Below are 15165 nucleotides of genomic sequence, written 5' to 3'. Positions count from 1 at the left end.
CTTCAAAAGTTTGGACACACCTAATTCAAGGGTTTTCCTTTATTTTTTTTACTATTTCCACATTGTAGAATAATAATGAAGACTTCAAAACTATGAAATGACACATATGGAATCATGTATTAACCCAAAAAAGTGTTAAAAATGTTTTTTTAAACTTTATTTAAGTAGGCAAGTCAGTTAAGAACAAATTCTTATTTACAATGACGGCCTACACCAGCCAAATCCCCTCCCCTAACCCGAATGATGCTGAGACAATTGTGCGCAGCCCTATCACGGCCTGGTTGTGATACAGCCCGGGATCGAACCAGGGTCTGTAGTGAAGCCTCTATCACTGAGATGCAGTGCCTTAGAGCTCTGCGCCAGATTCTTCAAAGTAGCCATCCTTCTCTCAAACAGCTTCACCTGGAATGCTTTTCCAACAGTCTTGAAGGAGTTCCCACATATGCTGAGCACTTGTTGGCTGCTTTTCTTCACTCTATTTATTTCTTTTTTATTTCACCTTTATTAACCAGGTAGGCCAGTTGAGAACAATTTCTCATTTACAACTGCAAAGCAGTGTGACAAAAACAACGCAGACTTACACATGGCATAAACAAACGCACAGTCAATAACACAATAGAAATTCTATATACAGTGTGTGCAAATGAAGTAAGGAGGTAAGGCAATAAATAGGCCATAGTGGCAAAATAATTACAATTTAGCATTAACACTGGAGTGATAGATGTGCAGATGAGGATGTGCAAGTAGAAATACTGGGGTGCAAAGAGCAGGGGGAAAAAATATGGGGATGGGGTAGGTAGTTGGTTGGATGGGCTATTTACAGATGGGCTGTGTACAGGTACAGTGATTGGTAAGCTGCTCTGACAGCTGAAGTTAGAGAGGGAGATTGGTCATTGGCAGCAGAGAACTGGAAGGAAAGGCGGCCAAAGGAGGAGTTGGCTTTGGGGATGACCAGTGAAATATACCTGCTGGAGCACGTGCTATGGGTGGGTGTTGCTATGGTGACCAGTGAGCTGAGATAAGGCGGAGCTTTACCTAGCATAGACTTATAGATGACATGGAGCCAGTGGGTTTGGCGACAAATATGTAGCGAGAGCCAGCCAATGAGAGCATACAGGTTGCAGTGGTGGGTAGTGTATGGGGCTTTGGTGACAAAACGGATGGCACTGTGATAGACTGCATCCAGTTTGCTGAGTAGAGTGTTGGAGGCTAGTTTGTAAATGACATCGCTGAAGTCAAGGATCGGCAGGATAGTCAGTTTTACGAGGGTATGTTTGGCAGCATGAGTGAAGGAGGATTTGTTGCGAAATAGGAAGCGAATTCTAGATTTAACTTTGGATTGGAGATGTTTGATGTGAGTCTGGAAGGAGAGTTTACAGTCTAACCAGACACCTAGGTATTTATAGTTGTCCACATATTCTAAGTCAGAACTGTCCAGAGTAGTGATGCTAGTCGGGCGGGCGGGTGCGGGCAGCGATCGGTTGAAGAGCATGCATTTAGTTTAACTAGCGTTTAAGAGCCGTTGTAGGCCACGGAAGGAGTGGTTTATGGCGTTGAAGCTCGTATGGAGGTTTGTTAACACAGTGTCCAAAGAAGGGCCAGAGGTATACAGAATGGTGTCGTCTGCGTAGAGGTGGATCAGAGAATCACCAGCAGCAAGAGCAACATCGTTGATGTATACAGAGAAGAGAGTCGGCCCGAGAATTGAACCCTGTGGCACCCCCATATAGACTGCCAGAGGTCCAGACAACAGGCCATCTGATTTGACATAATGAACTCTGTCAGAGAAGTAGTTGGTGAGCCAGGCGAGGCAGTCATTAGAGAAACCAAGGCTGTTGAGTCTGCCGATAAGAATACGGTGATTGACAGAGTCGAAAGCCTTGGCCAGGTCGATGACGACGGCTGCACAGTACTGTCTTTTATCGATGGCGGTTATGATATCGTTTAGGACCTTGAGCGTGGCTGTGGTGCACCCGTGACCAACTCTGAGGCCCGACTCATCCCAAACCATCTCAATTGGGCCATTGTCCTGTTGAAAAACAAATGATAGTCCCACTAAGCCCAAACCAGATACGATGGCGTGTTTCGCTGCAGAATGCTGTGGTAGCCATGCTGGTTAAGTGTGCCTTGAATTCTAAATAAATCACAGACAGTGTCACCAGCAAAGCACCCCCACATCATCACACCTCCTCCTCCATGCTTCACGGTGGGAACCACACATGTGGAGATCATCCGTTCACCTACTCTGCGTCTCAAAAAGACACAGCAGTTGGAAGCACAAATCTTACATTTGGACTCATCAGACCAAAGGACAGATTTCCACCGGTCTAATGTCCATTGCTCGTGTTTCTTGGCCCAAGCAAGTCTCTTCTTCTTATTGGTGCCCTTTAGTAGTGGTTTCTTTGTAGCAATTCGACCATGAAGGTACGATTCACACAGTCTCCTCTGAACAGTTAATGTTGAGATGTGTCTGTTACTTGAACTCTGTGAAGCATTTATTTGGCCTGCAATTTCTGAGACTGCTAACTATAATGAACTTATCCTCTGCAGCAGAGGTAACTCTGGGTCTTCCTTTCCTGTGGTGGTCCTCATGAGAGCCAGTTTCATCATAACGCTTGATGGTTTTTGCGACTGCACTTGAAGAAACTTCAAGAAAAGTTCTTGACATTTTCCGGATTGACTGACCTTCCTGTCTTAAAGTAATGATGGACTGTCGTTTCTCTTTGCTTATTTCAGCTGTTCTTGCCACAATATGGACTTGGTCTTTTAACAAATAGGGCTATCTTCTGTATACCAACCCTACCTTGTCACAACACAACTGATTGGCTCAAACACATTAAGAAGGAAAGAAATTCCACAAATTAACTTTTAACAAGACACAGCTGTTAATTGAAATGAATTCCAGGTGACTACCTCATGAAGCTGGTTGAGAGAATGCCAAGATGTCATCAAGGCAAAGTATGGCAACTTTGAAGAAGCTCAAATATAAAATATATTTTGATTTGTTTAACACTTTTTTGGTTAACTACATGATTCCATATGTGTTATTTCATAGGTTTTGATGTCTTCACTATTATTCTACAATGTAGAAAATAGTAAAAATAAAGAAAAACCCTTGAATAAGTAGGTGTGTCCAAACTGTTGACTGGTCCTGTATATAAGTAAAAGGCAATAAGCTTGATGTGTAATCCGTGTTACAATAGAATGGCTACTATACGTGAGAGCATCACACGCACACACACACACACACACACACACACACACACACACACACACACACACACACACACACACACACACACACACACACACACACACACACACACACACACACACACACACACACACACACACACACACACACACACACACACACACACACACACACACACACACACACGAATCCACGCTCAGTACACACACACACACACACACACACGAATCCATGCTCAGTACACACACACACACATTGGCATGCATGCACGCACAGTGCGCACACACACACACCTCTGCCCACTAGACATCTGACATTTGGTTTCCAGCTATGTGGGCAGAGAACTCTCTCCCCATGCCTCAGGGACAACAAGGCTAAGTGGGCAGAGAACTCTCTCCCCATGCCTCAGGGACAACAAGGCTAAGTGGGCAGAGAACTCTCTCCCCATGCCTCAGGGACAACAAGGCTAAGTGGGCAGAGAACTCTCTCCCCATGCCTCAGGGACAACAAGGCTAAGTGGGCAGAGAACTCTCTCTCCATGCCTCAGGGACAACAAGGCTAAGTGGGCAGAGAACTCTCTCCCCATGCCTCAGGGACAACAAGGCTAAGTGGGCAGAGAACTCTCTCTCCATGCCTCAGAGACCCGAAGTCCTGGCCCTTCATTAACTCTAGAAGTCTAAGCCTTTATTTAAAATATTGTATTTGGCCTTTATACTGCTATATCCCATAGAAACTCATCGAATAACACATTCAGAAATGGCTAACAGACAAAACATAAGTCAAAAAGAACGTTTTAAAGTGTCTAGGATAGAGGAAAGCTCAGGAAATATTGTAGTTTTTTGGGACACACTTTTAACCCCTTATTTGGGGGTCACTATACCCCCATACTTCTATTAATTAAAGAAAAAAAGTGGTACCAGTTACCTTCAGTCCTCTAATACTCATGGGGGTCATAGAGCAAGATGGAGAACACACCCGATTCATGAGATTCTCTCACACACACACACACACACACACACACACACACACACACACACACACACACACACACACACACACACACACACACACACACACACACACACACACACTAAAAACACACACACACACACACACACACACACACACACACACACACACACACACACACAAAACACACACACACACACACACACTAAAAACACACACACACACACACACACACACACACACTAAAAACACACACAAAAAAACACACACACACACACACACACACTAAAAACACACACACACACACACACACACTAAAAACACACACAAAAAACACACACACACACACACACACACACTAAAAACACACACACACACACACACACAGACAGCAGGCAGCAGCGTTACACTATGTGTAGTAAACATATTGAGATAGACTGCAGCGGTATGTACTGTACAAATATTATACTGAAACTAATGTTACCAAGTACACACTATCTGTAGTAAAGCTGTCAAAGCCTCTTTAGTGTCCAAGCAGTGGTTTAGTGGAGGATAAATGCAGTTTATACACCTTTTTTTAGTTATTTTTTATTGCAAGCGTAATATAATATAACAGTATTTATCGCGGAAAAAATGCTTTGAAAATATAAGGAGCGTTACTTTATTCACCACGAAATGCCATCAGTGTTTATGTATCTATTTATTTTGTTTACCACCACTACAGCTACACATTACAAATACGAGAGTTGTTCCCACTGCAGCATAGATATACGATGTATTTCCAAGACATTTGAGTGATTTCTCTTTCTAAATGTGTGTGTGTGTGTGTGTGTGTGTGTGTGTGTGTGTGTGTGTGTGTGTGTGTGTGTGTGTGTGTGTGTGTGTGTGTGTGTGTGTGTGTGTGTGTGTGTGTGTGAGAGAAAAAGTGTGAGAGAAAAAGTGTGAGAGTCTTGTGGCCGGGTCTCTTCAGAGTAGCAGAGGCAAGGAGGGGGCTGCGTCCCTATTGGCACCCTATTCCCTATATAGTGCACTACTATAGACCAGAGCCCTATTCCCTATATAGTGCACTACTATAGACCAGAGCCCTATTCCCTATATAGTGCACTACTTTAGTCCAGAGCCCTATTCCCTATATAGTGGTACTACTATAGACCAGAGCCCTATTCCCTATTTAGTGCACTACTATAGACCAGAGCCCTATTCCCTATATAGTGCACTACTATAGACCAGAGCCCTATTCCCTATATAGTGCACTACTTTAGACCAGAGCCCTATTCCCCATATAGTGTATTACTTTTTGCCCATATGGCTCCGGTAAAAGGTAGTGCACTATATACGGAATAGGTAGCCATTTGGGATGCATCTGAGGAGGAGAGTAGTTGAGAGCTCTGGGAACAGCGATGGTAGTGATGTTGTAGAGATGTGCGGGTTCCTCTAGCAGGAGTCCATGGCCTGACAGATCTGAGCAAACACCTCTTCAGGAGGCCTCTCTGCATCGATCTGGGGATGAAAAACACAATAAAACAAACAAAGATTAGGACTCAATGCAAGGCACCTTTTAACCTCTTGAATGACAAGGCAACATTTCTGCCTAAACGGACCCTAAAGTAATTATTTGTCATGAGATGGTGATAAACAATAACTGGGAAATGTTTCATAATTGTAGAAAGGTCTGGAACTCACCTTCTGGTCAAAATAATTATATTCACTTTTTAGGACACAAGCTCAAGTACATTGTACAAATATGAAGAAAATATGAATTTAAAAAAAGAAATTCGGATTTATTTTCCTATTCAACAAAAGTGGGACAATAGGGCTTGAAATTACTGGACTGCTTTCTAAAGTGGAACAATAGGGCTTGCTTTCTAAAGTGGAACAATAGGGCTCGAAATGACTGACCTATAAGATTTCACAATCGGCGCTATTTCATATTAACTGCTAACAGAGAATGTTTTCATGCTCTATATCCGACTAAGGATGACTGTTTCTCGCTCTGCGTGGCCGACGTGAGCAAAACATTTAAACGGGTTAACAATCGCAAAGCCAGAATACCAGGTTCTCAAAGTATACACCGACAATTGTCTTCATTCATCTATCCTTGTACCAGTCTGTAATCCCAACATGTTTCAAGCTGACCACCATTGTCCCTGTTCCCAAGGTAACCTAGCTACTGTAAATGACTATCGCCCCTGTAGCATCACATCTGTAATTATGAAGTGTTTTGAAAGGCTGGTCATGACACACATCAACACCATTATCCCAGACACCCTGGACCCAGTCCAATTCACAACCCGCCCCAAACAGATCCACAGATGAAGCAAACTCAATTGCACTCCACACTGCCCTCTCCCACCTGGACAACGGGGGACATAACTATGTGAGAATGCTGGTCATTGACTACAGCTCAGCGTTCAACATCATAGTGTCCTCAAAGCTCATCAACAAGCTCGGGACCCTGGGACTGAACCTCTCCCTCTGCAACTGGATCCTGGACTTCCTGACAGGCCGACCCCCAGGTGGTGAGGGCAGGTAGCAACACATCTGCCACGCTGATCCTCAACACGGGGCCCCTCAGGGGTGCGTGCTTAGTCCCCTCCTGTACTCCCTTTTCACCCACGACTGCGTGGCCAGGCACGACTCCAACACCATCATTAAGTTTGCAGACAACACAACGGTGGTAGGCCTGATCACCGACTGATGAGACATGCTGGTTCAGTGTGCCTTGAATTCTAAATAAATCACAGACAGTGTCACCAGCAAAGCACCCCCACACCATAACACCTCCTCCTCCATGCTTCATGGTGGGAGCCACACATGCGGAGATCATCCGTTCACCTACTCTGTGTCTCGCAAAGACACAGCGGTTGGAACCAAAAAGCTCAAATTTTGACTCATCAGAACTAAGGACAGATTTCCACCAGTCTGTCTATTTTACTGCTGCTGTTTAATTATATGTTACTTTAATTTTCGATTTATCTATTTTTTTACTTAACCAACAATGCTTTAAAAATAAGTGTTAAGGGCTTGTAAGTAAGCATTTCACTGTAAGGTATACCTGTTGTATTCGGCGGCATGTGACAAATACAATTTGATTTGCCTGTGTTTCTTGGCCCAAGCAAGTCTGTTATTCTTATTGGTGTCCTTTAGTAGTGGTTTCTTTGCAGCACTTCGACCATGAAGGCCTGATTCACGCAGTCTCTCTCGAACAGTTAATGTTGAAATGTGTCTGTTACTTGTGTCTGCATTTATTTGGGCTGCAATTTCTGAGGCTGGTAACTCTAATGAACTTATCCTCTGCAGCAGATGTATCTCTGGGTCTTCCTTTCCTGTGGTGGTCCTCATGAGAGCCAGTTTCATCATAACGCTTGATGGTTTTTGCGACTGCACTTGAAGAAACTTCAAGAAAAGTTCTCGACATTTTCCGGATTGACTGACCTTCATGTCTTAAAGTAATAATGGACTGTTGTTTCTCTTTGCTTATTTGAGCTGTTCTTGCCATAATGTGGACTTGGTCTTTTACCAAATAGGGCTATCTTCTGTATACCACCCCTACCTTGTCACAACACAACTGATTCCACAAATTAACTTTTAAGAAGGCACATGGCAGCATGGCAGACGTGTTGTTGCCTACGCCTACCACCTGGGGGCGGCCCGTCAGGAAGTCCAGGATCCAGTTGCAGAGGGAGGTGTTTAGTCCCAGGGTCCTTAGCTTAGTGATGAGCTTCGTGGGCACTATGGTGTTGAACGCTGAGCTGTAGTCAATGAACAGCATTCTCACATAGGTGTTCCTTTTGTCCAGGTGAGAAAAGGCAGTGTGGAGTGCAATAGAGATTGCCTCATCTGTTGGGGCGGTATGCGAATTGGAGTGGGTCCAGGGTGTCCGGGAGGATGGTGTTGATGTGAGCCATGACCAGCCTTTCAAAGCACTTCATGGCTACCGCTACAAGGCGGTAATCATTTAGGCAGGTTACCTTCGCTTCCTTGGGCACAGGGACTATGGTGGTCTATTTGAAACATGTTGGTATTATAGACTCTGTCAGGGAGAGGTTGAAAAATGTCAGTGAAGACACTTGCCAGTTGGTTCGCGCATGCTCTGAGTACACGTCCTGGTAATCCGTCTGGCCCTGCGGCCTTGTGAATGCTGATCTGTTTAAAGGTTTTGTTCACATCGACTACCGAGAGCGTTATCACACAGTCATCTACAACAGCTGGTGCTCTCAAGCATGCTTCAGTGTTGCTTGCCTCGAAGCGAGCATAAAAGGCATTTAGCTCATCTGGTAGGCTCGCGTCACTGGGCAACTCGCGTCTGGGTTTCCCTTTGTAGCCCATAATAGTTTTGCGTGTTGATGAGTACGTTTTGCGACACCTCCTTTCTCCTGAAGTGTACATTCGTTCACTACCTCACACCACTACCTCACCCACAAATCTAAAAGCATTGGAGGCATGTGCTAGAGCGGGAGATTCCACCATGTTTCTTATTTCCTTTGAAGTCAGTGAAGGGAAGTGAACAAGTGTACGTAGACTTTCGGATGAAGGGTAAGAGAGTCGGGACCGTAGCACCTGACTCACCTTGTGTAGGAGACTCTTGGGTTGGTAGTGTGATGTCACAGCGTGGCAGTTACTGGCGAATCCCTCTACCCTCCTGCTGGTGTCTCTGTCTCTCTCTTGGTGGCAGCCTGTGGTTTGGGGGGCGGAGCGGGACAGGACGGAACACTGCAGCCTGGACAACATAGTGTCAGGGGAACAGTCCAATAGCATCACAGCACTGGGCTCCCCCATCTGAATGAAAGAAAGAAAGAAAGAAAGACAGACAGACAGACAGACAGACAGACAGACAGACAGACAGACAGACAGACAGACAGACAGACAGACAGACAGACAGACAGACAGACAGACAGACAGACAGACAGACAGACAGACAGACAGACAGACAGAACAGCTGTCAGTACAGTGAGCTCCAAAAGTATTGGGACAGTGACATTCTTAGTTGTTTTGGCTCTATTCTCCAGCATGACTATGAGGTTAGTGCAGACTATCAGCCATTTATAAATTACAGCAATTTTTGTTCCAAGTCACCCCCATTTTAGAGGACAAATTAACTAAATGAATGTGTATTAAAGTAGTCTAAAGTTTAGTATTCCTAGCATGCAATGACTACATCAAGCTTGTGACTCTTACACATTTGTTGGATGCATTTGCTTGTTTGTTTTAGTTGTGTTTCAGATTATTTTGTGCCCAATAAAAATGAATGTTAAATAATGTATTGTGTCATTTTGAAGTCGCTATCACGTGGCCGAGATTCAATATGATGCTTCCTTCTATAATGTTCTCTCCTCCTCCTCTCTCCCCTCAACTCACCCTCTCCCTCCCTCCCTCCCTCCAGTAACCTGCCCTTGATCCCATTGCCTCCCTCTTCCTCCTTTCTCTCCCTTTACCTTCCCTCCTCTCTTTTACCCATCTTTGTCCCACCTCTCTCTCTCTCTCCCCTCCCTTCTCTCTCCTCCCTCCATCCTCTCTCTGTACCTTAGCTTCATACTCCAGAGCTTGTCGTAGGTCTCGGGGGAAGTTGGTTACGAGGACGCCCCTCCCGTGCCGCAGAGATAACGTCACACACTCACATAGCAGCTCCAGCATCGTGTCCTGTGGCGCACGCACACACGCACGCACACACACACACACACACACACCAAAAAACAAAAGTCAGATGCCTGATATTGAAAGTAGTTCAAAGAAAACAATCAGCTAGGTAGTAATCCTTTACAGCTGCATTGCTAGGCAACTATACTGTACCTTTCAATCATGTCAACATCTTACAATTTCTCATTCAGCACCATGACAACAACACAGCCCTTTGTGGTAGAGCTGAGCATGGTAGAGCTGAGCATAGCTGTAGTTTGCACTGTCTCCACACCCCTGTGTGTGTGTGTGTGTGTGTGTGTGTGTGTGTGTGTGTGTGTGTGTGTGTGTGTGTGTGTGTGTGTGTGTGTGTGTGTGTGTGTGTGTGTGTGTGTGTGTGTGTGTGAGTGAGTGAGTGAGTGAGTGAGTGAGTGAGTGAGTGAGTGAGTGAGTGAGTGAGTGAGTGAGTGAGTGAGTGAGAGACCCTGCGGTGTTAGTCTACTGCTTGTATCCTTAACCCTGGAGTAATGCATTGCTTGTGACCCTGTATAGATACAGACACTACAGACACAGATACAGACAGAGACAGAGTGATTAACCGACCACCACAGTCTTCTGAGACACTTTCTGTCTCCCCCCAGGGGCCCAGGGTCAGTGATGTTAAAGGTTCTGTCTCCCCCCAGGGGCCCAGGGTCAGTGATGTTAAAGGTTCTGTCTCCCCCCAGGGGCCCAGGGTCAGTGATGTTAAAGGTTCTGTCTCCCCCCAGGGGCCCAGGGTCAGTGATGTTAAAGGTTCTGTCTCCCCCCAGGGGTCCAGGGTCAGTGATGTTAAAGGTTCTGTCTCCCCCCAGGGGCCCAGGGTCAGTGATGTTAAAGGTTCTGTCTCCCCCAGGGGTCCAGGGTCAGTGATGTTAAAGGTTCTGTCTCCCCCCCAGGGGCCCAGGGTCAGTGATGTTAAAGGTTCTGTCTCCCCCCCAGGGGCCCAGGGTCAGTGATGTTAAAGGCTCTGTCTCCCCCCCAGGGGCCCAGGGTCAGTGATGTTAAAGGTTCTGTCTCCCCCCAGGGGTCCAGGGTCAGTGATGTTAAAGGTTCTGTCTCCCCCCAGGGGCCCAGGGTCAGTGATGTTAAAGGTTCTGTCTCCCCCAGGGGTCCAGGGTCAGTGATGTTAAAGGTTCTGTCTCCCCCCAGGGGCCCAGGGTCAGTGATGTTAAAGGTTCTGTCTCCCCCCAGGGGCCCAGGGTCAGTGATGTTAAAGGTTCTGTCTCCCCCCAGGGGCCCAGGGTCAGTGATGTTAAAGGTTCTGTCTCCCCCCCAGGGGCCCAGGGTCAGTGATGTTAAAGGTTCTGTCTCCCCCCAGGGGCCCAGGTTCAGTGATGAGAGAAGCAGCAGCTCTATCTTACACACACTGATCTCTGACCTTAAAACACACTTTTGAAGTGAGGACTTTTTTGGAAGTGAGGTATGTGTGTGTGTGTGTGTGTGTGTGGGGGGTCCTCTGTGTGTGTCTGTGTGTTACCTCAGGTAGCTTCTCCCCCCTCTCCAGCAGGTCTTGTAGGTAACGTCCTCTCTCACTATGAGACTGTAGTTCAGAACACAGGACGTCGCCAGGAGACAGACGACGCAGTCCGAATCTCTCCTCCATCCTCTCACACTGCACAGCCTTCCCTGAGCCCGGCCCACCTGGAGGACAGAGGTAAGGAGTTAAATAAAGGGAGACAGAGAACAGGAGAGAGGGAGAGGGAGAGAGAGAGAGAGAGAGAGAGAGGGGGGTAGAGGTAAATGAGGTGGAAACTGAGCTGGGGTAGGGAGAGAGAGGGGGGGAAGGGAGAGAGAGGGGGGTAGGGAAAGAGAGAGAGAGAGGGGGGTAGGGAGAGAGAGGGGGGTAGGGATTGAGAGAAGAGGAGAGAGAGGGGGGGGTAAGGAGTTAAATAAAGGAAGACAGAACAGGAGAGAGGGAGAGGGAGAGGAAGAGAGGGGGGTAGGGAGAGAGAGGGGGGTAGGGAGGGAGGTGGGTAGGGAGAGAGGGAAGAGGAGAGAGAGCGGGGGGTAGGGAGAGAGAGAGGAGGGGGTAGGGAGAGAGAGAGGGGGGGTAGGGAGAGAGAGAAGAGGAGAGAGAGAGAGGGGGGGATAAGGAGTTAAATAAAGACAGAGAACAGGAGAGAGGGAGAGGGAGAGGAAGAGAGGGGGGGGTAGGGAGAGAGAGGGGGGTAGGGAGAGAGGGAGGTGGGTAGGGAGAGAGAGAAAGAGAGAGAGGGGGTAGGGAGAGAGAGGGGGGTAGGGATGGAGAGAGGGGGGGGTAGGGAGAGAGAGGGGGGGTAGGGATGGAGAGAGAGAAGGGGGGTAGGGATGGAGAGAGAGAAGGGGGGTAGGGATGGAGAGAGAGAGGGGGTAGGGATGGAGAGAGAGGGGGGTAGGGATGGAGAGAGAGGGGGGATAGGGAGAGAGAGAGGGGGGTAGGGATGGAGAGAGGGGGTAGGGATGGAGAGAGAGGGGGTAGGGATGGAGAGAGAGGGGGGGTAGGGATGGAGAGAGAGAGGGGGTAGGGATGGAGAGAGAGAGGGGGTAGGGATGGAGAGAGAGAGGGGTGGCGAGAGAGAGAGATGGAGGTAGGGATGGAGAGAGAGGGGGGTAGGGATGAGAGAGAGGGGGGGTAGGGATGGAGAGAGAGGGGGGTAGGGATGGAGAGAGAGAGGGGTGGCGAGAGAGAGAGATGGAGGTAGGGATGGAGAGAGAGGGGGGTAGGGATGAGAGAGAGGGGGTAGGGATGGAGAGAGAGGGGGTAGGGATGGAGAGAGAGGGGGGTAGGGATGGAGAGAGAGGGGGGTAGGGATGGAGAAAGAGGGGGTAGGGATGGAGAGAGAGGGGGGTAGGGATGGAGAGAGAGAGGGGTGGCGGAGAGAGATGGAGAGAGAGGGGGTAGGGATGGAGAGAGAGGGGGTAGGGATGAGAGAGAGGGGGTAGGGATGGAGAGAGAGAGGGGTAGGGATGGAGAGAGAGAGAGGGTGTAGGGATGGAGAGAGAGAGAGGGGGGTAGGGATGGAGAGAGAGAGGGGGGTAGGGATGGAGAGAGAGAGGGGGGTAGGGATGGAGAGAGAGAGGGGGTAGGGATGCATATTCATGTTTTTTGTAGATTATTATTATTATTATTTTTTAACCTTTATTTAACTGGGCAAGTCAGTTAAGAACACATTCTGTGGGTTAACTGCCTTGTTCAGGGGCAGAACGACCGATTTTTACCTTGTCAGCTCAGGGATTCGATCTGGCAACCTTTCGGTTAACTGGCCCAACGCCCTAACCACTAGGCTACCTGCCTCCTCTAACCACTAGGCTACCTGCCTCCTCTAACCACTAGGCTACCTGCCTCTCTAACCACTAGGCTACCTGCCTCCTCTAACCACTAGGCTACCTGCCTCCTCTAACCACTAGGCTACCTGCCTCCTCTAACCACTAGGCTACCTGCCTCCTCTAACCACTAGGCTACCTGCCTCCTCTAACCACTAGGCTACCTGCCTCCTCTAACCACTAGGCTACCTGCCTCCTCTAACCACTAGGCTACCTGCCTCCTCTAACCACTAGGCTACCTGCCTCCTCTAACCACTAGGCTACCTGCCTCCTCTAACCACTAGGCTACCTGCCTCCTCTAACCACTAGGCTACCTGCCTCCTCTAACCACTAGGCTACCTGCCTCTCTAACCACTAGGCTACCTGCCTCCTCTAACCACTAGGCTACCTGCCTCTCTAACCACTAGGCTACCTGCCTCTCTAACCACTAGGCTACCTGCCTCCTCTAACCACTAGGCTGCCTGCCTCCTCTAACCACTAGGCTACCTGCCTCCTCTAACCACTAGGCTACCTGCCTCTCTAACCACTAGGCTACCTGCCTCCTCTAACCACTAGGCTACCTGCCTCCTCTAACCACTAGGCTACCTGCCTCCTCTAACCACTAGGCTACCTGCCTCCTCTAACCACTAGGCTACCTGCCTCCTCTAACCACTAGGCTACCTGCCTCCTCTAACCACTAGGCTACCTGCCTCCTCTAACCACTAGGCTACCTGCCTCCTCTAACCACTAGGTTACCTGCCTCTCTAACCACTAGGCTACCTGCCTCCTCTAACCACTAGGCTACCTGCCTCCTCTAACCACTAGGCTACCTGCCTCCTCTAAACACTAGGCTACCTGCCTCCTCTAACCACTAGGCTACCTGCCTCCTCTAACCACTAGGCTACCTGCCTCCTCTAACCACTAGGCTACCTGCCTCCTCTAACCACTAGGCTACCTGCCTCCTCTAACCACTAGGCTACCTGCCTCCTCTAACCACTAGGTTACCTGCCTCTCTAACCACTAGGCTACCTGCCTCCTCTAACCACTAGGCTACCTGCCTCCTCTAACCACTAGGCTACCTGCCTCCTCTAACCAGTAGGCTACCTGCCTCTCTAAACACTAGGTTACCTGCCTCTCTAACCACTAGGCTACCTGCCTCTAACCACTAGGCTACCTGCCTCTCTAACCACTAGGCTACCTGCCTCTCTAACCACTAGGCTACCTGCCTCTCTAACCACTAGGCTACCTGCCTCTCTAACCACTAGGCTACCTGCCTCTCTAACCACTAGTCTACCTGCCTCTCTAACCACTAGTCTACCTGCCTCTAACCACTAGGCTACCTGCCTCTAACCACTAGGCTACCTGCCTCTAACCACTAGGCTACCTGCCTCTCTAACCACTAGGCTACCTGCCTCTCTAACCACTAGGCTACCTGCCTCTCTAACCACTAGGCTACCTGCCTCTCTAACCACTAGGCTACCTGCCTCTCTAACCACTAGGCTACCTGCCTCTCTAACCACTAGGCTACCTGCCTCTCTAACCACTAGGCTACCTGCCTCTCTAACCACTAGGCTACCTGCCTCTCTAACCACTAGGCTACCTGCCTCTCTAACCACTAGGTTACCTGCCTCTCTAACCACTAGGTTACCTGCCTCTCTAACCACTAGGCTACCTGCCTCTCTAACCACTAGGCTACCTGCCTATCTAACCACTAGGCTACCTGCCTCTCTAACCACTAGGCTACCTGCCTCTCTAACCACTAGGCTACCTGCCTCTCTAACCACTAGGCTACCTGCCTCTCTAACCACTAGGCTACCTGCCTCTCTAACCACTAGGCTACCTGCCTCTAACCACTAGGCTACCTGCCTCCTCTAACCACTAGGCTACCTGCCTCCTCTAACCACTAGGCTACCTGCCTCCTCTAACCACTAGGCTACCTGCCTCCTCTAACCACTAGGCTACCTGCCTCTCTAACCACTAGGCTACCTGCCTCTCTAACCACTAGGCTACCTGCCTCTAACCACTAGGCTACCTGCCTCTCTAAC

At 48.5% G+C, this 15165-nt stretch overlaps 1 protein-coding gene across 1 annotated transcript in view; it reads right to left on the bottom strand.

The window, feature by feature from the left end:
* Nucleotides 1-4774: 4774 nt before the first annotated feature.
* ak5 (adenylate kinase 5) overlaps nucleotides 4775-15165 on the bottom strand; it is a 227754-nt gene continuing 217363 nt past the window's right edge. The window contains exons 11-14 of the mRNA XM_045714398.1: nucleotides 11316-11479; nucleotides 9707-9823; nucleotides 8753-8962; nucleotides 4775-5683 (exon numbers count right to left, since the gene is read on the bottom strand). Of these exons, the coding sequence (XP_045570354.1) occupies nucleotides 5618-5683; nucleotides 8753-8962; nucleotides 9707-9823; nucleotides 11316-11479 (557 nt within the window). The 3' untranslated portion in view covers nucleotides 4775-5617. The remainder of the gene's footprint in view (nucleotides 5684-8752; nucleotides 8963-9706; nucleotides 9824-11315; nucleotides 11480-15165) is intronic.

Source organism: Salmo salar, chromosome ssa03, assembly GCF_905237065.1.
Source record: "Salmo salar chromosome ssa03, Ssal_v3.1, whole genome shotgun sequence".
In the NCBI taxonomy this organism is placed as follows: Eukaryota; Metazoa; Chordata; class Actinopteri; order Salmoniformes; family Salmonidae; genus Salmo; species Salmo salar.
The sequence above is the reverse complement of the archived record's forward strand: the minus strand, read 5'-3'. Positions and strand labels throughout refer to the sequence as shown.